The sequence below is a fragment of the Salmo trutta genome, unplaced genomic scaffold (assembly GCF_901001165.1).
Source record: "Salmo trutta unplaced genomic scaffold, fSalTru1.1, whole genome shotgun sequence".
NCBI classification, from domain to species: domain Eukaryota; kingdom Metazoa; phylum Chordata; class Actinopteri; order Salmoniformes; family Salmonidae; genus Salmo; species Salmo trutta.
The window spans coordinates 2118382-2142173 of record NW_021823154.1 but is presented as its reverse complement, the minus strand read 5'-3'; the positions used below and the strand labels follow the sequence as shown (position 1 = coordinate 2142173).

The 23792-nt window shown below is 43.9% G+C and overlaps 3 protein-coding genes across 18 annotated transcripts in view; 2 read left to right on the top strand and 1 right to left on the bottom strand.

Moving 5' to 3' along the window:
• The window catches only part of LOC115189393 (uncharacterized), a 415115-nt gene that overhangs the window by 126607 nt on the left and 264716 nt on the right, over positions 1-23792 (bottom strand). The window lies entirely within an intron of this gene.
• The window catches only part of LOC115189397 (uncharacterized), a 337609-nt gene that overhangs the window by 295435 nt on the left and 18382 nt on the right, over positions 1-23792 (top strand). The window lies entirely within an intron of this gene.
• The window catches only part of LOC115189395 (ankyrin-2), a 100150-nt gene that overhangs the window by 74521 nt on the left and 1837 nt on the right, over positions 1-23792 (top strand). For 5 of the 9 annotated variants that reach the window (XM_029747981.1, XM_029747979.1, XM_029747980.1 and 2 more), the window contains 6 exons: positions 13575-15818; positions 18838-18924; positions 19874-19879; positions 20885-20968; positions 21516-21701; positions 22653-22832. In XM_029747981.1, the coding sequence (XP_029603841.1) occupies positions 13575-15818; positions 18838-18924; positions 19874-19879; positions 20885-20968; positions 21516-21701; positions 22653-22832 (2787 nt within the window). Of the gene's footprint in view, positions 1-2939; positions 11901-13574; positions 15819-18837; positions 18925-19873; positions 19880-20884; positions 20969-21515; positions 21702-22652; positions 22833-23792 lie in introns of those variants that run through there. The other 4 variants (XM_029747974.1, XM_029747972.1, XM_029747973.1 and 1 more) reach the window with 4 other exon arrangements.

The window sequence follows — 23792 nt, the reverse complement described above, 5'->3', positions numbered from 1 at the left end:
CTGAATCTGTAACAACATTTGAAGATCATAGACCTCTTTCTCCTGACTCACCTAATACACAATTCAGACCTGGACAATGTGATTATTATTTGTTGTATGATGTGTGTAGGTCTACATCACCTATGTCTGTAACTTTAGACCTTGAATATCGTGGTTTGTACAGACCAGATTTCGCTTCAGAGAGTGAATTTACTGTGCCAGTTCAAAGTAGCCTATCTGAGTATAGACCAATCTCACCAGAATCAATAACTTCAGAAGGGGACTTTACCTTCCTTGAGCTCTTGTTTTCAGAGTCTAGATCATCCTCTCCAGAGTCTGTTGCATCATTTGACGAGAACAGGCCCCTCTCTCCTGACTCTCCAGTTCCTCACTTCATGCCTCAATGTTGCGATTGTTATTTGTCTTTCACTGGAAGTAGATGTTCATCACCAGAATCAGTAGCTTCAGATATTGAATTCTCTGAGTTCTGTCTTGAGGAACTGTTTGCTGAAGACAGAGCAGATTCACCTGAATCATTTATATCAGAGAGTGAATTTGTTGAGTCAGTTGAAAGAGGTCTAATGGAACTCAGACCCTTGTCACCAGAATCAGTAACTTCAGAAGGTGATTATACCTTCCTTGAGCTCTTGGTTGCAGAGTCTAGACCATCTTCACCTGATTCTATCACTTCAAATGACCAATATCGAGCTCTATCTCCTGATTCCCCAATCCCACAATTTAGACCCACAATAATTGAGTCGTCAATGTCATTCTTTAGCAGATCTTCGTCACCTATTTCAGTAACTTCAGACGTTGAAGGATCTGGCTTCTATCTTGAGGAATTTGTCAATGAAGAGAGACCATATTCTCCAGAATCCTTTGTGTCAGAGAGTGAATTCGTAGAAGCAGCTGAAGGAGGTTTGTTAAAATTCAGACCCCTGTCACCAGAATCAGTAACTTCAGAAGATGGTTATACCTTCCTTGAGCTCTTGTTTGCAGAGTCTAGACCATCTTCATCTGAATCTATCACATCGTTAAATGAGTACAGGCCTCTCTCTCCAGACTCTCCTATTCCTGATTTCAGACCACATTGTTGTGATTATTATTTGCTATTCACAGAAGATAGATCTTCGTCACCACAATCAGTCACCTCAGACATTGAATTCTCTGGATTTAGCCTTGAGGAATTGATTGCTGAGGACAGAGCAGATTCTCCTGAATTGATGTATTCAGACAGTGAATTTCTGGATCAATTGGAAGCAGAACTTGTTCCAGTCTTGCATGAATCAGCTTCTCCAGTTTCTGATTCTCTCCCTCACTCTATTCAATCTGAAACATCTATTAACAAATTCATCTCACCTGCCTTAGTCCAGTCTGAATCTGTGCACAGAGACACCAAAACAGACATGTTATCTACAACAACAATGGCAACAGAAGACTCTGTTGAGGCTAAAACCACATTGCCAGTTGTAGCTAAAACAGCATTTATACAGCTTGACTTGAGTGATGAGAAAGTTTGGTCATTATTACCAGTCGCTGTAATGATGCCAGTACAGCAGGAGCCAGCTAATTCCCTTGTGGAGGAACATGAATACAATTTGAAACACCAAGATACATCTGAAATCAACACTTTACCTCCTGCGTCAGTATTTTCAGAAAGTAGTTCACAATTCAGACCTGGACATTGTGATTATTATTTGTCATACAATGGGAGTGTTTCTCCGATACCTGAATCTGTAACAACATTTGAAGATCATAGACCTCTTTCTCCTGACTCACCTAATACACAATTCAGACCTGGACAATGTGATTATTATTTGTTGTATGATGTGTGTAGGTCTACATCACCTATGTCTGTAACTTTAGACCTTGAATATCGTGGTTTGTACAGACCAGATTTCGCTTCAGAGAGTGAATTTACTGTGCCAGTTCAAAGTAGCCTATCTGAGTATAGACCAATCTCACCAGAATCAATAACTTCAGAAGGGGACTTTACCTTCCTTGAGCTCTTGTTTTCAGAGTCTAGATCATCCTCTCCAGAGTCTGTTGCATCATTTGATGAGTACAGGCCCCTCTCTCCTGACTCTCCAGTTCCTCACTTCATGCCTCAATGTTGCGATTGTTATTTGTCTTTCACTGGAAGTAGATGTTCATCACCAGAATCAGTAGCTTCAGATATTGAATTCTCTGAGTTCTGTCTTGAGGAACTGTTTGCTGAAGACAGAGCAGATTCACCTGAATCATTTATATCAGAGAGTGAATTTGTTGAGTCAGTTGAAAGAGGTCTAATGGAACTCAGACCCTTGTCACCAGAATCAGTAACTTCAGAAGGTGATTATACCTTCCTTGAGCTCTTGGTTGCAGAGTCTAGACCATCTTCACCTGATTCTATCACTTCAAATGACCAATATCGAGCTCTATCTCCTGATTCCCCAATCCCACAATTTAGACCCACAATAATTGAGTCGTCAATGTCATTCTTTAGCAGATCTTCGTCACCTATTTCAGTAACTTCAGACGTTGAAGGATCTGGCTTCTATCTTGAGGAATTTATGAATGAAGAGAGACCATATTCTCCAGAATCTTTTGTGTCAGAGAGTGAATTCGTAGAAGCAGCTGAGGGAGGTTTGATAAAATTCAGACCCCTGTCACCAGAATCAGTAACTTCAGAAGATGGTTATACCTTCCTTGAGCTCTTGTTTGCAGAGTCTAGACCATCTTCATCTGAATCTATAACATCGTTAAATGAGTACAGGCCTCTCTCTCCAGACTCTCCTATTCCTGATTTCAGACCACATTGTTGTGATTATTATTTGCTATTCACAGAAGATAGATCTTCGTCACCACAATCAGTCACCTCAGACATTGAATTCCCTGGATTTAGCCTTGAGGAATTGATTGCTGAGGACAGAGCAGATTCTCCTGAATTGATGTATTCAGACAGTGAATTTCTTGATCAATTGGAAGCAGAACTTGTTCCAGTCTTGCATGAATCAGCTTCTCCAGTTTCTGATTCTCTCCCTCACTCTATTCAATCTGAAACATCTATTAACAAATTCATTTCACCTGCCTTAGTCCAGTCTGAATCTGTGCACAGAGACACCAAAACAGACATGTTATCTACCACAACAATGGCAACAGAAGACTCTGTTGAGGCTAAAACCACATTGCCAGTTGTAGCTAAAACAGCATTTATACAGCTTGACTTGAGTGATGAGAAAGTTTGGTCATTATTACCATTCGCTGTAATGATGCCAGTACAGCAGGAGCCAGCTAATTCCCTTGTGGAGGAACATGAATACAATTTGAAACACCAAGATACATCTGAAATCAAAATTTTACCTCCTGTGTCAGTATTTTCAGAAAGTAGTTCACAATTCAGACCTGGACATTGTGATTATTATTTGTCATACAATGGGAGTGTTTCTCCGATACCTGAATCTGTAACAACATTTGAAGATCATAGACCTCTTTCTCCTGACTCACCTAATACACAATTCAGACCTGGACATTGTGATTATTATTTGTTGTACGATGTGTGTAGGTCTACATCACCTATGTCTGTAACTTCAGACCTTGAATATCGTGGTTTGTACAGACCAGATTTCGCTTCAGAGAGTGAATTTACTGTGACAGTTCAAAGTAGCCTATCTGAGTATAGACCACTCTCACCAGAATCAATAACTTCAGAAGGGGACTTTACCTTCCTTGAGCTCTTGTTTTCAGAGTCTAGATCATCCTCTCCAGAGTCTGTTGCATCATTTGATGAGTACAGGCCCCTCTCTCCTGACTCTCCAGTTCCTCACTTCATGCCTCAATGTTGCGATTGTTATTTGTCTTTCACTGGAAGTAGATGTTCATCACCAGAATCAGTCGCTTCAGATATTGAATTCTCTGAGTTCTGTCTTGAGGAACTGTTTGCTGAAGACAGAGCAGATTCACCCGAATCATTTATATCAGAGAGTGAATTTGTTGAGTCAGTTGAAAGAGGTCTAATGGAACTCAGACCCTTGTCACCAGAATCAGTAACTTCAGAAGGTGATTATACCTTCCTTGAGCTCTTGGTTGCAGAGTCTAGACCATCTTCACCTGATTCTATCACTTCAAATGACCAATATCGAGTTCTATCTCCTGATTCCCCAATCCCACAATTTAGACCCACAATAATTGAGTCGTCAATGTCATTCTTTAGCAGATCTTCGTCACCTATTTCAGTAACTTCAGACGTTGAAGGATCTGGCTTCTATCTTGAGGAATTTGTCAATGAAGAGAGACCATATTCTCCAGAATCCTTTGTGTCAGAGAGTGAATTCGTAGAAGCAGCTGAAGGAGGTTTGATAAATTTCAGACCCCTGTCACCAGAATCAGTAACTTCAGAAGATGGTTATATCTTCCTTGAGCTCTTGTTTGCAGAGTCTAGACCGTCTTCATCTGAATCTATAACATCGTTAAATGAGTACAGGCCTCTCTCTCCAGACTCTCCTATTCCTGATTTCAGACCACATTGTTGTGATTATTATTTGCTATTCACAGAAGATAGATCTTCGTCACCACAATCAGTCACCTCAGACATTGAATTCTCTGGATTTAGCCTTGAGGAATTGATTGCTGAGGACAGAGCAGATTCTCCTGAATTGATGTATTCAGACAGTGAATTTCTGGATCAATTGGAAGCAGAACTTGTTCCAGTCTTGCATGAATCAGCTTCTCCAGTTTCTGATTCTCTCCCTCACTCTATTCAATCTGAAACATCTATTAACAAATTCATTTCACCTGCCTTAGTCCAGTCTGAATCTGTGCACAGAGACACCAAAACAGACATGTTATCTACCACAACAATGGCAACAGAAGACTCTGTTGAGGCTAAAACCACATTGCCAGTTGTAGCTAAAACAGCATTTATACAGCTTGACTTGAGTGATGAGAAAGTTTGGTCATTATTACCATTCGCTGTAATGATGCCAGTACAGCAGGAGCCAGCTAATTCCCTTGTGGAGGAACATGAATACAATTTGAAACACCAAGATACATCTGAAATCAAAATTTTACCTCCTGTGTCAGTATTTTCAGAAAGTAGTTCACAATTCAGACCTGGACATTGTGATTATTATTTGTCATACAATGGGAGTGTTTCTCCGATACCTGAATCTGTAACAACATTTGAAGATCATAGACCTCTTTCTCCTGACTCACCTAATACACAATTCAGACCTGGACATTGTGATTATTATTTGTTGTACGATGTGTGTAGGTCTACATCACCTATGTCTGTAACTTCAGACCTTGAATATCGTGGTTTGTACAGACCAGATTTCGCTTCAGAGAGTGAATTTACTGTGACAGTTCAAAGTAGCCTATCTGAGTATAGACCACTCTCACCAGAATCAATAACTTCAGAAGGGGACTTTACCTTCCTTGAGCTCTTGTTTTCAGAGTCTAGATCATCCTCTCCAGAGTCTGTTGCATCATTTGATGAGTACAGGCCCCTCTCTCCTGACTCTCCAGTTCCTCACTTCATGCCTCAATGTTGCGATTGTTATTTGTCTTTCACTGGAAGTAGATGTTCATCACCAGAATCAGTCGCTTCAGATATTGAATTCTCTGAGTTCTGTCTTGAGGAACTGTTTGCTGAAGACAGAGCAGATTCACCCGAATCATTTATATCAGAGAGTGAATTTGTTGAGTCAGTTGAAAGAGGTCTAATGGAACTCAGACCCTTGTCACCAGAATCAGTAACTTCAGAAGGTGATTATACCTTCCTTGAGCTCTTGGTTGCAGAGTCTAGACCATCTTCACCTGATTCTATCACTTCAAATGACCAATATCGAGTTCTATCTCCTGATTCCCCAATCCCACAATTTAGACCCACAATAATTGAGTCGTCAATGTCATTCTTTAGCAGATCTTCGTCACCTATTTCAGTAACTTCAGACGTTGAAGGATCTGGCTTCTATCTTGAGGAATTTGTCAATGAAGAGAGACCATATTCTCCAGAATCCTTTGTGTCAGAGAGTGAATTCGTAGAAGCAGCTGAAGGAGGTTTGATAAATTTCAGACCCCTGTCACCAGAATCAGTAACTTCAGAAGATGGTTATATCTTCCTTGAGCTCTTGTTTGCAGAGTCTAGACCGTCTTCATCTGAATCTATAACATCGTTAAATGAGTACAGGCCTCTCTCTCCAGACTCTCCTATTCCTGATTTCAGACCACATTGTTGTGATTATTATTTGCTATTCACAGAAGATCGATCTTCGTCACCACAATCAGTCACCTCAGACATTGAATTCTCTGGATTTAGCCTTGAGGAATTGATTGCTGAGGACAGAGCAGATTCTCCTGAATCGATGTATTCAGACAGTGAATTTCTGGATCAATTGGAAGCAGAACTTGTTCCAGTCTTGCATGAATCAGCTTCTCCAGTTTCTGATTCTCTCCCTCACTCTAATCAATCTGAAACATCTATTAACAAATTCATCTCACCTGCCTTAGTCCAGTTTGAATCTGTGCACAGAGACACCAAAACAGACATGTTATCTACCACAACAATGGCAACAGAAGACTCTGTTGAGGCTAAAACCACATTGCCAGTTGTAGCTAATACAGCATTTATACAGCTTGACTTGAGTGATGAGAAAGTTTGGTCATTATTACCAGTCGCTGTAATGATGCCAGTACAGCAGGAGCCAGCTAATTCCCTTGTGGAGGAACATGAATACAATTTGAAACACCAAGACAAATCTGAAATCAAAATTTTACCTCCTGTGTCAGTATTTTCAGAAAGTAGTTCACAATTCAGACCTGGACATTGTGATTATTATTTGTCATACAATGGGAGTGTTTCTCCGATACCTGAATCTGTAACAACATTTGAAGATCATAGACCTCTTTCTCCTGACTCACCTAATACACAATTCAGACCTGGACATTGTGATTATTATTTGTTGTACGATGTGTGTAGGTCTACATCACCTATGTCTGTAACTTCAGACCTTGAATATCGTGGTTTGTACAGACCAGATTTCGCTTCAGAGAGTGAATTTACTGTGACAGTTCAAAGTAGCCTATCTGAGTATAGACCACTCTCACCAGAATCAATAACTTCAGAAGGGGACTTTACCTTCCTTGAGCTATTGTTTTCAGAGTCTAGATCATCCTCTCCAGAGTCTGTTGCATCATTTGATGAGTACAGGCCTCTCTCTCCTGACTCTCCAGTTCCTCACTTCATGCCTCAATGTTGCGATTGTTATTTGTCTTTCACTGGAAGTAGATGTTCATCACCAGAATCAGTCGCTTCAGATATTGAATTCTCTGAGTTCTGTCTTGAGGAACTGTTTGCTGAAGACAGAGCAGATTCACCCGAATCATTTATATCAGAGAGTGAATTTGTTGAGTCAGTTGAAAGAGGTCTAATGGAACTCAGACCCTTGTCACCAGAATCAGTAACTTCAGAAGGTGATTATACCTTCCTTGAGCTCTTGGTTGCAGAGTCTAGACCATCTTCACCTGATTCTATCACTTCAAATGACCAATATCGAGCTCTATCTCCTGATTCCCCAATCCCACAATTTAGACCCACAATAATTGAGTCGGCAGTTTCATTCTTTAGCAGATCTTCGTCCCCTATTTCAGTAACTTCAGACACTGAAGGATCTGGCTTCTATCTTGAGGAATTATTTAATGAAGAGAGACCAGATTCACCTGAATCTTTTGTGTCAGAGAGGGAATTCATAGAAGCAGCTGAAGGAGTTTTAATGAAATACAGACCTCTGTCACCAGAATCAGAAACTTCAGTAGGTGAGTATTCCTTCATTGAGCTCTTGTTTGCAGAGTCTAGACCATCTTCACTTGAATCTGTAACATCATTTGATGAGTACAGACCTCTGTCTCCTGACTCTCCAGTTCCTCACTTCGTGGCTCAATGTTGCCATTGTTTTTTGTCTTTCACTGGAAGTAGGTGTTCATCTCCAGAATCAGTCACCTCAGATATTGAATTCTCAGGACTTAACCTTGAGGAATTATTTATTGAGGACAGACCAGATTCACCTATTTCCCTCTGGTCAGAGGGCGGTGATGATGATGTTGGTATTTTTCCTAAAACATCAGAGTGGGAATATGATGCAGGTCCTCCAGAAATGATCCCAACTGTACATTGGACTATCATACCTCAGTTCATGGTGTCTAAAGCTGTACAAACAGGCTTATCACTAGAATCTTTACCCCAGCCAGTACATGAACTCTCTGAGGTGCGGCCTGTGTCTCCAGAATATAGACTAGTTTACAGGGCAGTTCCCATCAAACTAATGTCCCATACGTATGACCCAGCGAAAGAAGGTGAAACCTACTATGGTAACTCTGGTGTTTTCGAACATTCAGGACAAAGATACAAGGTTAGACAGGTTCTTGACTGTCAGAGGGAACATTGTGGGGATTTCAGGCCAGTTCAATTGAATGAATCCAACCTTGGCATGCCTAGTATCTCTGAAACCACAGCAGTTGAGGTGACAAAACAAGATATCTCCTCACTAAAACACTTCAACATCACTGACCAGACAGTCACAGAAACTTTGCACAAACCTCATTTGCAAATATCCCAGCCAGTATCGACAGAAATCAGAACCCCTTCCCCCATCTTAGCTGAATGGGAGTTCACCCAGTTGTCGTCCCTTCCTGAGTACAGACCTCTTTCTCTTGAGTCACTCGGTTCAGACATGGATGGAATCCATTTGTATCTTGACCACTTATTTACTGACATGAGGCCATCTTCACCTGAATCTGTTGCATCAGTGAATGAATACAGGCCTCTCTCACCTGACTCTCCAGTTCCCCACTATGGACCTAGAATCCCAGATGTTACCATGACTGCAGAGCGTAGATCTTCCCTCTGTGCCGTTACGTCAGACATTGAATTGTTTGGATTATGTCTTGAGGAATCGTTTGCTGAGGACAGAGCAGATTCACCTGAATCAGTAACATCACATGTTGTATTCTCTGAGTTCTGTCTTGATGAATCGTTTGCTGAGGACAGAGCAGATTCACCTGAATCATTTATATCAGAAGGTGAATATGAACATGTACACGAGACACTCACTAAATCCAGTCCTCTGCCACCTGAAGATGAGTACGCTCGTTCTTTCGTTCAGTACTGGCTTTCAGAGTTACAACCATCCTCTGCAGAACCCATGATATCACTAGATGAGTTAGATGCTGCAGATACAAGCCCATCTACAGAAATTGAGGATTCTGAATCTCAGCCTGTTTATGAATTCTCTGAAGGAAAAACATCAACTCTAGAATATAGACTGGTTTACAAGGCAGTTCCCTCCACGCTAATGGCCCATACATTTGACCCAGCGTACCAAGGTGAAACGTTCTTGAATAAACCAGGTGTTTTTGAATATGCAAGAGACAGACAGGCTAGAGAGATAATGGAGCGTCTGAAGGACAAAGACATTTTCCTGGACAGGCCGGTCACACCAGAGTCAATAACATCAGAAGAGATTCAGTCTTTTTTGAATGATTGGTCTACTGAGTTAAGGCCAAACTCACCAGCCTCTGTTGCATCACTTGATGAGCATAGGCCTCTCTCTCCAGACTCTCCTATTCCCCAGTTCTTACATCAATGTTGTGATTATTATGTGGAACTCCCTGGTGATAGGTCTTCGTCACCTCAGTCGGTAACGTCAGGCGTTGAATACTGTGGATTATATGTCGATGAACTGATTCCTGAACACAGACCGGATTCTCCTGATTCCTTTTTGGCTGATAGTGAATTCAGAGAGTCAATTGAACAGTTTTTTATGAAATTCAGAACCTTGTCACCAGAATCAGAAACATCAGTAGATGGTTATTCCTTCTTTAAGCTCTTGTTTGTAGAGTCTAGACCATCTTCACCTGAATCTGTAACATCATTTGATGAGTACAGGCCTCTCTCTCCTGACTCTCCAATTCCCCAGTTCTTGCATCAATATTGTGATTATTATGTGTTGTTCCCTGCTGATAGGTCTTCATCACCTGAATCAGTAACATCAGATATTGAATTCTCTGAGTTCTGTCTTGATGAATTGTTTGCTGAAGAAAGAGCAGATTCACCTGAATCATTTATATCAGAAGGTGAATATGAACATGTAGACGAGACGCACACTAAATCCAGTCCTCTGCCACCTGAAGATGAGTACGCTCGTTCTTTCGTTCAGTACTGGCTTTCAGAGTTACAACCATCCTCTGCAGAACCCATGATATCACTAAATGAGTTAGATGCTGCAGAAACAAGCCCATCTACAGAAATTGAGGATTCTGAATCCCAGCCTATTTATGAATTCTCTGAAGAAAAAACATCAACTCCAGAATATAGACTAGTTTATAAGGCAGTTCCCTCCACGCTAATGGCCCATACATTTGTCCCAGCGTACAAAGGTGACACTTATTTCAGTAAGACAGGTGTTTTTGAATATGAGACAGGAGACAGACAGGTTAGAAAAGTCCTGGATCAATCGCATCAATCAAGTGAAGACTTGAGGCCAGTTAGTGTTGAAGAACCAGCCTCACCTTGTCATTCTGCTACTCCAGCAGAGGAGGAGACAGTACAAGAGGGTTCCTTGCTAACAGTCCCTCATGTCACTGACCAGACAGTCACAGAAACTTTGCATGAACCTCATTTGCCAATATCCCAGCCAGTATCGACAGAAATCAGAACCCCTTCCCCCGTCTTAGCTGAATGGGAGTTCACCCAGTTGTCGTCCCTTCCTGAGTACAGACCTCTTTCTCCTGAGTCACTCGGTTCAGACAGGGATGGAGTCCTTTTATATCTTGACCACTTATTTACTGACATGAGGCCATCTTCACCTGAATCTGTTGTGTCATTTGATGAGTACAGGCCTCTCTCTCCAGACTCTCCAGTTCCCCACTTCATGCCTAAATGTTGCAATTATTATTTCGCTCCCACTGATGATCGATCTTCGTCACCTCAATCAGTAACTTCAGACATTGAATTCTCTGAGTTCTGTCTTGAGGAATTGTTTGCTGAAGACAGAGCAGATTCACCTGAATCATTAATATCAGAAGATGGAATGAGATTAGAAGATGAGTCAGACAAAGATAAGAGCCAAGACAGACCAATGACACCAGATTCAACATCGGGAGAGAGCCTGTCATTTTTAGAGGACTGGTTTTCAGAGTTAGATTTAAGACCATCCTCCGCTGAATCCGTTTTATCACAAGAGGAGTACAGGCACCTCTCTCCTGACTCACCTGTCCTCCAATATGGACCTGGTCTGTCTGTTTTTGCCGTGTCATCAGGAGAGAAGTGTTGGACACCTGAATCTGTGATATCAGACTGGGATGAGTTTGGTCTGGAGGACTTGTTATGTGCGACCAGAGCCTGTTCTCCTGACTCCGTCTGTTCCAACACAGATACTGTTTTAACAGATGGTCAACATTCTCCTCCAATAGACCAGGTTTCCACTGAACATGAACCTGAAATGAGAGTTGAAAGAGCACGCTTAAAACAACCCCCGGAAATAATAGGGGCCCCTTTTAGTTTAGTTTTCCCAGTTGTTTGCCAAACTCACCGAGCAGTAGAAGCGTTTTTTTGTAGGGCCTCCTCCCCAGACAGCCACAGAGAACCCGTAGAGGATGTAGATTTAGATTGGTTAGATGATGTAGAGACTCACAGACCTCACCAAGCGTCCTCTCAGTCGAGTCACGTGCTATCTGACGAACAAAATCTGGGATCTCCTGTTGCTGCTGTCAGGGCGGAGGAGGCAGTTCACGAAAGACCTCAAGCAAGTTGTAAGTCAATCCAAAGAAAAGAACACAGTAATGTCCCTACGTTGAAAGGAAGTGAAGTGCAACCCAAGATTGACGAGACAAGCAAAAGAAAGCCGATGAGAAAAGCGGAAGACAGCCGAGTTTCTGCGCCGTCGGTAAGACCACGCACGTTCTCCGTCAGCAGGGAATGCAGTGACCCTTTCTAAAAACAATTAAGTCTGGAAGTGCGTAGTGCGTAGTTCGCATGCGTCGTGTAGGACCCTTAGGCTCAAGCTTTCACTAATGTGTTTTGACGCATAGCTGTAGGAGCTTGACACTCCTGCTGAGGCATGTTTGCATCAGCAATGCAGGAAGTGTCTCAGAAAGGCAACTAATGAACGGTAGTGAGACACATTTAGTCTCAACGCCATGGACTTCCTTCCTGTCACATGGTGTGTCCTCAAGCTAAAAATGGCTGACTAAATGTAACTTTATTGCCTTCTGTAGTAACCTACTTTTGACCAGAGATGTGCAGGCCCTGGTTAAAAGTAGTGCACTACAAAGGGAATAGGGTGCCATAGGGCCCTGGTTAAAAGTAGTGCACTACAAAGGGAATAGGGTGCCATAGGGCCCTGGTTAAAGTAGTGCACTACAAAGGGAATAGGGTGCCATAGGGCCCTGGTCTAAAGTAGTGCACTACAAAGGGAATAGGGTGCCATAGGGCCCTGGTTAAAGTAGTGCACTACAAAGGGAATAGCGTGCCATAGGGCCCCGGTTAAAAGTAGTGCACCACAAAGGGAATATGGTACCATTTGGGACATAACCTCAGAAATGGACTGGGATACTGCATGATGGTGCATTTATTCACACAGAAAAAACAACAGAAGTCATGTCTTACATTGAAAGATTGCTTTGGAGCTTAGTAGGGTTAACAGTTGATTGTCTTGAATCTTAATCGGGTTGACAGTTGATTGCCTTGGAGTTTAGTAGGGTTGACAGTTGATTGCCTTGGAGCTTAATAGGGTTAACAATTGATTGCCTTGGAGTTTAGTAGGGTTGACAGTTGATTGCCTTGGAGCTTAATCGGGTTAACAATTGATTGCCTTGGAGTTTAGTAGGGTTGACAGTTGATTGCCTTGGAGCTTAATCGGGTTAACAATTGATTGCCTTGGAGCTTAGTAGGGTTAACAGTTTATTGCCTTGGAGCTTAGTAGGGCTGACAGTTGATTGGCTTGACTGTGTCTTTCCTAGTGTGGTATTCCTGCATTTCAGAGAATGTTGTCCTGGAGAGAAGGCTTTAGGAGAATTTCTATAAGAAATGTACCCATCGCATTTTGATATAAGGAGATATATGTGTCAACGAGGTCGTGTCCTAATCAAATGAGTACTGCAGAACTGCTTCTATGCTTTGTACTGCTATTAGAAGTACAGTTCTTGTAAGTGCATGCAGGTAATGTATGTACAGTGTGACAATACTATAGGTTAATTGGTTTGGCTCATCATTTTTGGTAATTTCATTAATTCATTGGAATGTTCATTTGAAATACATTGTCATGATGTATGGAACCTTGTTGCTGCATGTACTGCATTGCTCCTTTTTTCATACTATAGTTTCCTCAACAACATTAATCATTCATCATTGAGGTTGATACATTCCAGTAACTTTCCCAAAATTCCCAGGTTTTCCAGAAATCCTGGTTGGAAAATTCTTGGATGATTCTTAGAATTCTTCCAACCCAGGATTCTGGGACACCTGGGATTTTTGGGGGAAAGTTACCAGAATTTTGCAACCCTACCTCTATCACAAACTCATTCATAATTTTTTTCCCCATTCCATCATTCTCATCCAGGTTTCAGCAGTATCCTCCATGGAGAATCTATCAGAACCCAAACATGTATTAGCGTTGGACCAACCGTCTACTAATAGACCTATCTCAAACAAAACACTCATGTCTGAAACCCAATCTGTGACTCCAGATCTCCAGATTCCAAATGCCTTTGAATTCAGTCCGTTATCCCCTGAAATGACAATGCCCACTGAGAAGATGAGGGTTTCGCCAGAAAGTCCAGAAAAACCATTGAATCTGAACAAGGAGTCATCTTCTTCTGAAACCAGTCCAGTGTTACCAGACCTTCTCAGCCACAACTCTGAAGACAGCCAAGGCGATGAACCACAATGCTCAGCGACCAATCTACAAACACCCCTGGAGTCAGGGGCACCCGCCGAGCTTGATCAGCTGCAGTCGGAATTTGAAGAAATCAAACCGGAATTCCGACCAGAAACTCTGGAACCACTGGACTCACCTCTTTCGGAATCCAGCGAAGTGGGTCTTGAAGATCTACAACCTTATGTTGAGTTTGAGGATCTCTTGCCTGAATCAGATGGAAATCCCACTGAGGGTGAGGAAGAGATCTCTAGTCTAAGTCCCTCATCCCCTATTCAGATCACCGGGGAGACAGCTGAAATAAGTGTAGTGGCCTCAGTGCCGACCGATCTCTCCCTGTCCTATGAAACTGATCCGGAGGTATTTGGGGTGACCACAGATCTAATCAAGACCTTGCCAGAACCTAGCCAAGTTACAGCTGATCCAGTTCAGTTGAGCCACTTGGAGTACCTGCAAACACACAGAGCAGAAAAATCAGATCTCAATGGTTCCATATCTTTGGTTAGCCCCACTGCTGCTACCAAATCCGTCAGAGCACCGGAATCTCCAGAATCATGCCATAAAGTTCTTGAACTGTCATCAGAATCAATTGTTCCATCTCAAAAGTTCCAGTCACTCGCACATGATGATGCTGCTGTTTTTACCGAACCTTCAACTGTAGAAGAACTTCGAATCAGTCTCCCACAGCAGGACCAGGAAACAGTTGATGAAGAATATGACAACTCCAAAGAAACATCAAGCATTCAAGCTGCAGTCAAAAAGGCATCTATTGAACAAAGCAAAGTATTGTGCGAATCTGGGGGATTAACCACTGAGCCCAGCCAATTGGTAGATGAAACATGCATGAGCAATACCCCAGAAGTTGTGTCACATTTAAGGGATAGCACTCCCCCTGAAACCCTTGAATACGATGAGCAGTCGCCCCAGTCACGTTCTGAAGTGACCCCACAGACTCCAGAGACCGTCACCGCCTACAGGTCACATTTAAGGGATAGCACTCCCCCTGAAACCCTTGAATACGATGAGCAGTCACCCCAGTTGCTCTCTGACGTGACTCCACAGACTCCAGAGACCGTCACCGTCTCCAGGCACTTTAGCTTCGAGGAGTTGATCCCTTACCAAAGTCCTAGGTACCTCAACATGCTCTCTGAGGAGCTCAAGCCAAATACCAGTGAGCAACCATCAGAGAATCCAGTCACCCCCATAGAGGAAGAGTTCAGTCCTCCAGTCACCCCTGTTGAGGTAAAGTCCCATGACTCCCAGCCTAGTCCAGTAGATCCCATGGCAGAGATGGTGTCAGCCCAGCCTGATCCAGTGGAACCCAGGGCAGAGATGGTGTCAGCCCAGCCTGGTCCAGTAGAACCCAGGGCAGAGATGGTGTCAGCTCAACCCGTGCCAGAGGTTACAGCATCAGCCCATGATGAAGAGTTCTTCATGGAGTTCAGCCTCCCCCCTGAGTATGCTGAGGCATCCTCCTCTATCCACAAACCCAAGCCTCCGGCCTACGCAGAAGTCATACGAGGCAGCACCACCATGCACTTATACGAAGACTCTGACCCAGAGACTTACTTTGACTGCAAACAGGGTGTCTCAGACTTCTTCGAGACGGAACCTGACGAACCGAAGAAGAGGGAAAGGTCAGGGGTCGGCCGAACCCAAGGACAAGCGTCCCATTCAGGAGCCCTGGGGAGAAAGTACCAGAAGCCGACGGCGCTTCCGGGTTGCTCCGCAGTGCGCAAACACGAGCGTGGAGTCCAGCTGTCCTCAGGGAGTGAGGATTATGAAGACGCACCTTATGATGACATCAAGGAAGAGAGCGAAGAGCTGGCCCAATCTCCCGGCACACACAGAGACGACTCAGCCTTTTACCAGGCTCCTCAGGAGCTTCGTCCTCTCAGAGCAGCAGATGATGATGACTTCCTGGACAGGGTGAGATGACTGTTGAGAAAATCCTCCCGCCATTCTTACCCATCTCCTGCTCTAACCCCCTAGCTCCTGCTCTAACCCTATCTCCTGCTCTGACCTATCTCCTGCTCTGACCCCCTAGCTCCTGCTCTAACCCTATCTCCTGCTCTAACCCTGTCTCCTCCTCTAACCCCCTATCTCCTGCTCGAACCCCCTATCTCCTGCTCAAACCCCCTATCTCCTGCTCTAACCCCCTATCTCATGCTCTAACCCCCTATCTCCTGCTCTAACCCTGTCTCCTCCTCTAACCCCCTATCTCCTGCTCGAACCCCCTATCTCCTGCTCTAACCCCCTATCTCCTGCTCTAACCCCCTATCTCCTGCTCTAACCCCTTATATCCTGCTCTAACCCCCTATTCCTGCTCTAACCCCCTATCTCCTGCTCTAACCCCCTATCTCCTGCTCTAAGCCTTATCTCCTGCTCTAACCCTTATCTCCTGCTCTAACCCTTATCTCCTGCTCTAACCCTTATATCCTGATCTAACCCCCTATCTCCTGCTCTAACCCCCTATCTCCTGCTCTAACCCCCTCTCCTGCTTCAGACGGAATGAATGCTTTAACTACAGTGATGGGATTTGAAACGCCTTTAATTCATATTTTAAACAGAATTCCTCTCGCATGATGTCTTCATGGGAAAGAACAGTGCCACTGACCCGTGATGATGTCTGCTGGGTAGCTGGTTTACATCAAGTTACTGTAACGTCAACGCAGGGATTCAGAAAGCAGGTGCAGTTAGTGAGTTTCAGAATAATGTAGAACGATACAAAACAAGAGAAACATCTGACAAGGAAACAGAACCAATACTGCCTGAAGAGTGATGCTAGGGAGTGCTGGATAAAGGGGGAGTAATCAGGGTAGTGATGGAGTCCAGGTTTTCCTCATGATGGGGTGCAGGTGTGCGTAATGAGGGTTGCCAGGTGTGCGTAATGAGGGTTGCCAGGTGTGCGTAATGAGGGTTGCCAGGTGTGTGTAATGAGGGTTGTCACGTGTGCGTAATGAGGGTTGCCAGGTGTATGTAATGAGGGTTGCCAGGTGTGTGTAATGAGGGTTGCCAGGTGTATGTAATGAGGGTTGCCATGTGTGCGTAATGAGGGTTGCCAGGTGTGCGTAAAAATGGGTTGTCAGGACCGGTGGTTAGTAGACCGGCGACGTCGAGCGCCAGAGAGTGGGAGTAGATGTGACAGTTACATTGTGTTGTTCTTGTTGCCCTGAAGAAGGCACAGTGATACCCACACGGTGGTGGTTTAACCAATAAATGACTGGGAGCTTTTATAGAGAGTTTTCTACTGTCTTTATTTATTTATATACAGAGTGTTCTACGGTCTTTATTTATTTATATAGAGAGTGTTCTACTGTCTTTATTTATTTATATAGAGAATGTTCTACTGTCTTTATTTATTTATATAGAGAATGTTCTACTGTCTTTATTTATTTATATAGAGAGTGTTCTACGGTCTTTATTTATTTATATAGAGAGTGTTCTACGGTCTTTATTTATTTATATAGAGAGTGTTCTACTGTCTTTATTTATTTATATAGAGAGTGTTCTACGGTCTTTATTTATTTATATAGAGAGTGTTCTACGGTCTTTATTTATTTATATAGAGAGTGTTCTAAGGTCTTTATTTATTTATATAGAGAGTGTTCTACGGTCTTTATTTATTTATATAGAGAGTGTTCTATGGTCTTTATTTATTTATATAGAGAGTGTTCTACGGTCTTTATTTATATAGAGAGTGTTCTATGGTCTTTATTTATTATTATAGAGAGTGTTCTACGGTCTTTATTTATTTATATAGAGAGTGTTCTATGGTCTTTATTTATTTATATAGAGAGTGTTCTATGGTCTTTATTTATTTATATAGAGAGTGTTCTATGGTCTTTATTTATTTATATAGAGAGTGTTCTATGGTCTTTATTTATTTATATAGAGAGTGTTCTATGGTCTTTATTTATTTATATACAGAGTGTTCTACGGTCTTTATTTATTTATATAGAGAGTGTTCTACGGTCTTTATTTATATAGAGAGTGTTCTATGGTCTTTATTTATTATTATAGAGAGTGTTCTACGGTCTTTATTTATTTATATAGAGAGTGTTCTATGGTCTTTATTTATTTATATACAGAGTGTTCTACGGTCTTTATTTATTTATATACAGAGTGTTCTACGGTCTTTATTTATTTATATAGAGAGTGTTCTACGGTCTTTATTTATTTATATAGAGAGTGTTCTACGGTCTTTATTTATTTATATAGAGAGTGTTCTACTGTCTTTATTTATTTATATAGAGAGTGTTCTACGGTCTTTATTTATTTATATAGAGAGTGTTCTACGGTCTTTATTTATTTATATAGAGAGTGTTCTACTGTCTTTATTTATTTATATAGAGAGTGTTCTACGGTCTTTATTTATTATTATAGAGTGTTCTAGGGTCTTTATTTATTATTATAGAGAGTGTTCTACGGTCTTTATTTGTTTATATAGCCTTACGGTTCTGGTTGTCTTTCCATCTGCTTCACATCTCAATGCTTTCATCATATTTGATCAGCTGTGTGCTTTACTGAGAATAGACCAGAACCACATTCTGTTGCTATTTAGCCAATCAAAATCTAGTTTTCTACTCTATGTCGCTTGGCATGATATGGAGTGGTATGAAGCTCCCAGTTTCAGCACGCTCAGCACCCCCCCAAAAAAACATTTGAAGCTTCCTTCAACCCCTTCATTCGAATAAGGAAACTAAAGGAAGGCACACCATGACATCATCAACATTTCCCTCTTGCTTTGCTCACCAACAAAACAAAATGTCTGCATCCCAAATGGCACCCTATTCCCCATATAGTGCACCGCTTATGACCGAGGCCCAAAAGGACATAGGAAATAGGGACCTCAAAAGTATTGCACTATATAGGGAATAGGAAGCCATTTTAGAACCCTCCAATGGCATGTCATGACCCACAATGCACCTGTGCTGCCCGAAACCAGGAGGTAGCTGTGGAGGTGGGTGAGATGACTTCTGATGTGGAGGAGTTCCTGACCTCCAGAGTAGTACGGAGGAGAGTTATCATCCAGGTACCTTCCCCACAGAGAGGAAGCCCTCCTGGGGGGGACGTGTGGTCTGGCTTGATGCTTCAGCATGTAGGGATGTGGCCCCAATTGGGGTCTCTGTGTGGTTTGAGGAGAAAGTTTGAAACTTATTTTGCGGATGGGGATTGTTTAAAACAAACAGCATGATGGGATTTCCTCTCTTTTGTTTGATGAATGGGAGACCTTTGTCTGATCCAGTGGTTGTTAGTCCAGTATGAAAGGTGTGTATTCTGTACTGACCGACAGAATTCTTATATCTGACCCAGTGATGTGTGTATTTCGTGTATATTTCACTTTTCACGCTGGAGTCTTACTAGTGTTGTAACAATCTCTTTGTTTCGTTTTTGCTGTGTTGGGACGCTGTGTTGGGATGCTGTGTTGAGATGCTGTGTTGAGTTGCTGGGTTGGGTTGCTGTGTTGGGATGCTGTGCTGGGATGCTGTGTTGAGATGCTGTGCTGGGTTGGGTTGCTGTGTTGGGATGCTGTGCTGGGATGCTGTTTTGTGATGCTGTGTTGGGATGCTGTGTTGAGATGCTGTGCTGAGATGCTGGGTTGGGATGCTGTGTTGGGATGCTGTGTTGGGTTGGGTTGCTGTGTTGAGATGCTGTGTTGAGATGCTGTGTTGGGTTGGGTTGCTGTGTTGGGATGCTGTGTTGGGATGCTGTGTTGGGATGCTGTGTTGGGATGCTGTGTTGAGATGCTGTGTTGGGTTGGGTTGCTGTGTTGAGATGCTTTGTTGGGATGCTGTGTTGGGTTGGGTTGCTGTGTTGGGATGCTGTGTTGGGATGCTGTGTTGAGATGCTGTATTGAGATGCTGTGTTGGGTTGGGTTGCTGTGTTGAAATGGAAAAACCCCCCGCTAATTTTCATTTTCCATTGCAAAACATTTTAAAACGTTTTCCTTTTGTGTTTCCTCATGAATATGACCTGTGCAGTCTCAAGTGAGTCCCAAATGGAACCCTATGCTCTATGTAGTGTACTACTTTAGACTAGGGCCTATAGGGGACATCTATTGGTGTCATATAAACTATATGGGGAACAGCGCCCCCTGTGGTGAATCAGTGTAATAACAGGCCTCAGCGCCCCCTGTGGTGGATCAGTGTAATAACAGGCCTCAGCGCCCCCTGTGGTGAATCAGTGTAATAACAGGTCTCAGCGCCCCCTGTGGTGAATCAGTGTAATAACAGGCCTCAGCGCCCCCTGTGATGAATCAGTGTAATAACAGGCCTCAGCGCCCCCTGTGGTGAATCAGTGTAATAACAGGCCTCAGCGCCCCCTGTGGTGAATCAGTGTAATAACAGGCATCAGCGCCCCCTGTGGTGAATCAGTGTAATAACAGGCCTCATCGCCCCCTGTGGTGGATCAGTGTCATAACAGGCATCAGCGCCCCCTGTGGTGAATCAGTGTAATAACAGGCCTCAGCGCCCCCTGTGGTGAATCAGTGTAATAACAGGCCTCAGCGCCCCCTGTGGTGAATCATTGTAATAACAGGCCTCAGCGCCCCCTGTGGTGAATCAGTGTAATAACAGGCCTCAGCGCCCCCTGTGGTGAATCAGTGTAATAACAGGCCTTAGCGCCCCCTGTGGTGGATCAGTGTAAAACAGGCCTCAGCGCCCCCTGTGGTGAATCAGTGTAAAACAGGCCTCAGCGCCCCCTGTGGTGAATCAGTGTAATAACAGGCCTCAGCGCCCCCTGTGGTGGATCAGTGTAATAACAGGCCTCAGCGCCCCCTGTGGTGAATCATTGTAATAACAGGCCTCAGCGCCCCCTGTGGTGGATCAGTGTAATAACAGGCCTCAGCGCCCCCTGTGGTGAATCATTGTAATAACAGGCCTCAGCGCCCCCTGTGGTGAATCAGTGTAATAACAGGCTTCAGCGCCCCCTGTGGTGAATCAGTGTAAAAACAGGCCTCAGCGCTGACTGTGTGTCTCTCTCTCTCTCTACAGCAGGATGAGATGACAGACATCCCTCCTCAGACCGTGACAGAGGAGCATTACACAGATCAACATGGACACACGGTGGTCAGAAAGGTAATCAATATGTTGAAATGAAGACAATGTTTGGTTCCTGTCATTTAGTCATTACATCTGTGTTTTCGCAATCCTATTCCTGGGCAGTGGTGTAAAGCACTCAAGTAAAAATACTTTAAAGTACTTCTTAAGTCGTTTTTTGGGGTATCTGTACTTTACTTCACTATTTATATATATTTCAACCTTGTCCTGGTTGTCAGAAAGTCTAAAAACACTATTTTATTCCTCAATAGTGTTCAGGGAGTTTATACTACAGGAACGGCTGACATTAGTATGACATCCTGGCAGTTAGAGAACCTGTTGAGAAATGTCTACTGTCACTTTCCCTCAAAACGTACTAAATAAGATGATCATTTGGTTATAGCCAGTGTGTGTGTGTGTGTGTGTGTGTGTGTGTGTGTGTGTGTGTGTGTGTGTGTGTGTGTGTGTGTGTGTGTGTGTCTATCTCTGTGTGGGTGTGTGTGTGTGTGTGTGTGTGTGTCTGTGTGTGTGTCTGTGTGTGTGACTTACCCTAACCTGTTCTGTGACCTTTGCCCTCTCCATCCAGGTTACTCGTAAGGTGAACCGCCAGGTGATGTCGAGTGAGGGGTCGCAGAGGGAGGAGGTGAGGGCGGAGGGGGGTGCCCCCCCAGGGGAGGAGGGGGACGGATACTCCAGAGTGGTCGAGAGGACCGTGCTGAGGAGCCACAGAGATCACTCAGAGGTGAGGGTGGAGCTGGGTGCCCCCCCAGAGGTGAGGGTGTGTATATCTGTTTGTCAGGGTTAGGGTCAATACCAGTTCAATAGCGGAGGTGGATAAAGATGACAGCCCCCATTTATTACAGCCTCAGTTCTCTGTGTTGCTTCTCTTTTGCTGTATAAGCAACTACATGATCCCACTTTTAGTTTCAACATGCTGCAAATGTGAAGAAAAAACCCCCGATTGTACTGCTTTATTGGTACATTGAACCATATCGCGCTCCGTAGTTTCAAAACGAATTGGACAGTACTAAAACAATGACGTCATATCTGAATTCTAACTTATCTTTATGGATGTTCGCCATTCCACGCAATTCAGGAAGTTCACTGTAGTTCCAATTCCATTTCCTGTTCTCTTCAATGCTTTTCAATGAGGACAATGTGGAATTGGAGTTAGTTTTCCTTTCTGAACAGATTGGAGTTGAAATAGAATTGTGCCCAAATCAAATCAAATCAAAGTGTATTTGTCACATGCGCCGAATACAACAGGTGTAGAACCTTACAGTGAAATGCTGAATACAACAGGTGTAGAACCTTACAGTGAAATGCTGAATACAACAGGTGTAGAACCTTACAGTGAAATGCTGAATACAACAGGTGTAGAACCTTACAGTGAAATGCTGAATACAACAGGTGTAGAACCTTACAGTGAAATGCTTACTTACAGGCTCTAACCAATAGTGCAAAAAAGGTATTTGGTGAACAGTACAGAAATAAAAACAACAGTAAAAAGACAGTGAAAACCCCTGGTGTGTTTGAATTGTTCATACCAGAATATACCTGATGTATCTTTTCATAGTAATAATGTATTCTGTTTTTAACAGACGCTTTTATCCTAAGCCACTTACAGTTTAATTATGGGTGGCCCCAGTGGGATTTAACCACACAAGATCAATTACATATTGTATTTTATGTTATTGCAATCTTTCCTTCCTGTCCCTTCTAGGTGACGTTTTCTGAGCGTGACTCTGACTCAGTGTGGGGTGAGGAGGAATCAGCTGAAGGTCGCGAGGTCAGCCGTGTGGAGCGGAACGCGGTGGGGGTGGAGGGGGATTGGACCGAGACGCAGCACGGTGACCCCACCCTGACCTCTGACCTCCCCACGGCCCGGGACGACTTCACACAGGTCAGCCTCCAACCAGCCAATCAGAATAGCCATCTCTCCCCTCCATCTCTCCCCTCCATCTCTCCCCTCCATCTCTCCCCTCCATCTCTCCCTCCATCTCTCCCTCCATCTCTCCCCTCCATCTCTCCCTCCATCTCTCCCTCCATCTCTCCCCTCCATCTCTCCCCTCCATCTCTCCCTCCATCTCTCCCTCCATCTCCCCCTCCATCTCCCCCTCCATCTCTCCCTCCATCTCTCCCCTCCATCTCTCCCTCCATCTCTCCCTCCATCTCTCCCCTCCATCTCTCCCCTCCATCTCTCCCCTCTATCTCTCCCCTCCATCTCTCCCTCCATTTCTCCCCTCCATCTCTCCCTCCATCTCCCCCTCCATCTCCCCCTCCATCTCTCCCTCCATCTCTCCCCTCCATCTCTCCCTCCATCTCTCCCTCCATCTCTCCCTCCATCTCTCCCCTCCATCTCTCCCTCCATTTCTCCCCTCCATCTCTCCCTCCATTTCTCCCCTCCATTTCTCCCCTCCATCTCTCCCCTCCATCTCTCCCCTCCATCTCTCCCTCCATCTCCCCCTCCATCTCCCCCTCCATCTCTCCCTCCATCTCTCCCTTCATCTCTCCCTCTATCTCTCCCTCCATCTCTCCCTCCATCTCTCCCTCCATCTCTCCCCTCCATCTCTCCCCTCCATCTCTCCCTCCATCTCTCCCCTCCATCTCTCCCCTCTATCTCTCCCCTCCATCTCTCCCTCCATCTCTCCCTCCATCTCTCCCTCCATTTCTCCCCTCCATCTCTCCCTCCATCTCTCCCCTCCATCTCTCCCTCCATCTCTCCCCTCCATCTCCCCCTCCATCTCTCCCCTCCATCTCCCCCTCCATCTCTCCCTCCATCTCTCCCTCCATCTCTCCCTCCATCTCCCCCTCCATCTCTCTCAGTCTCTGGGGTACATGGGGGGGTTATCAGTGCAGGTCT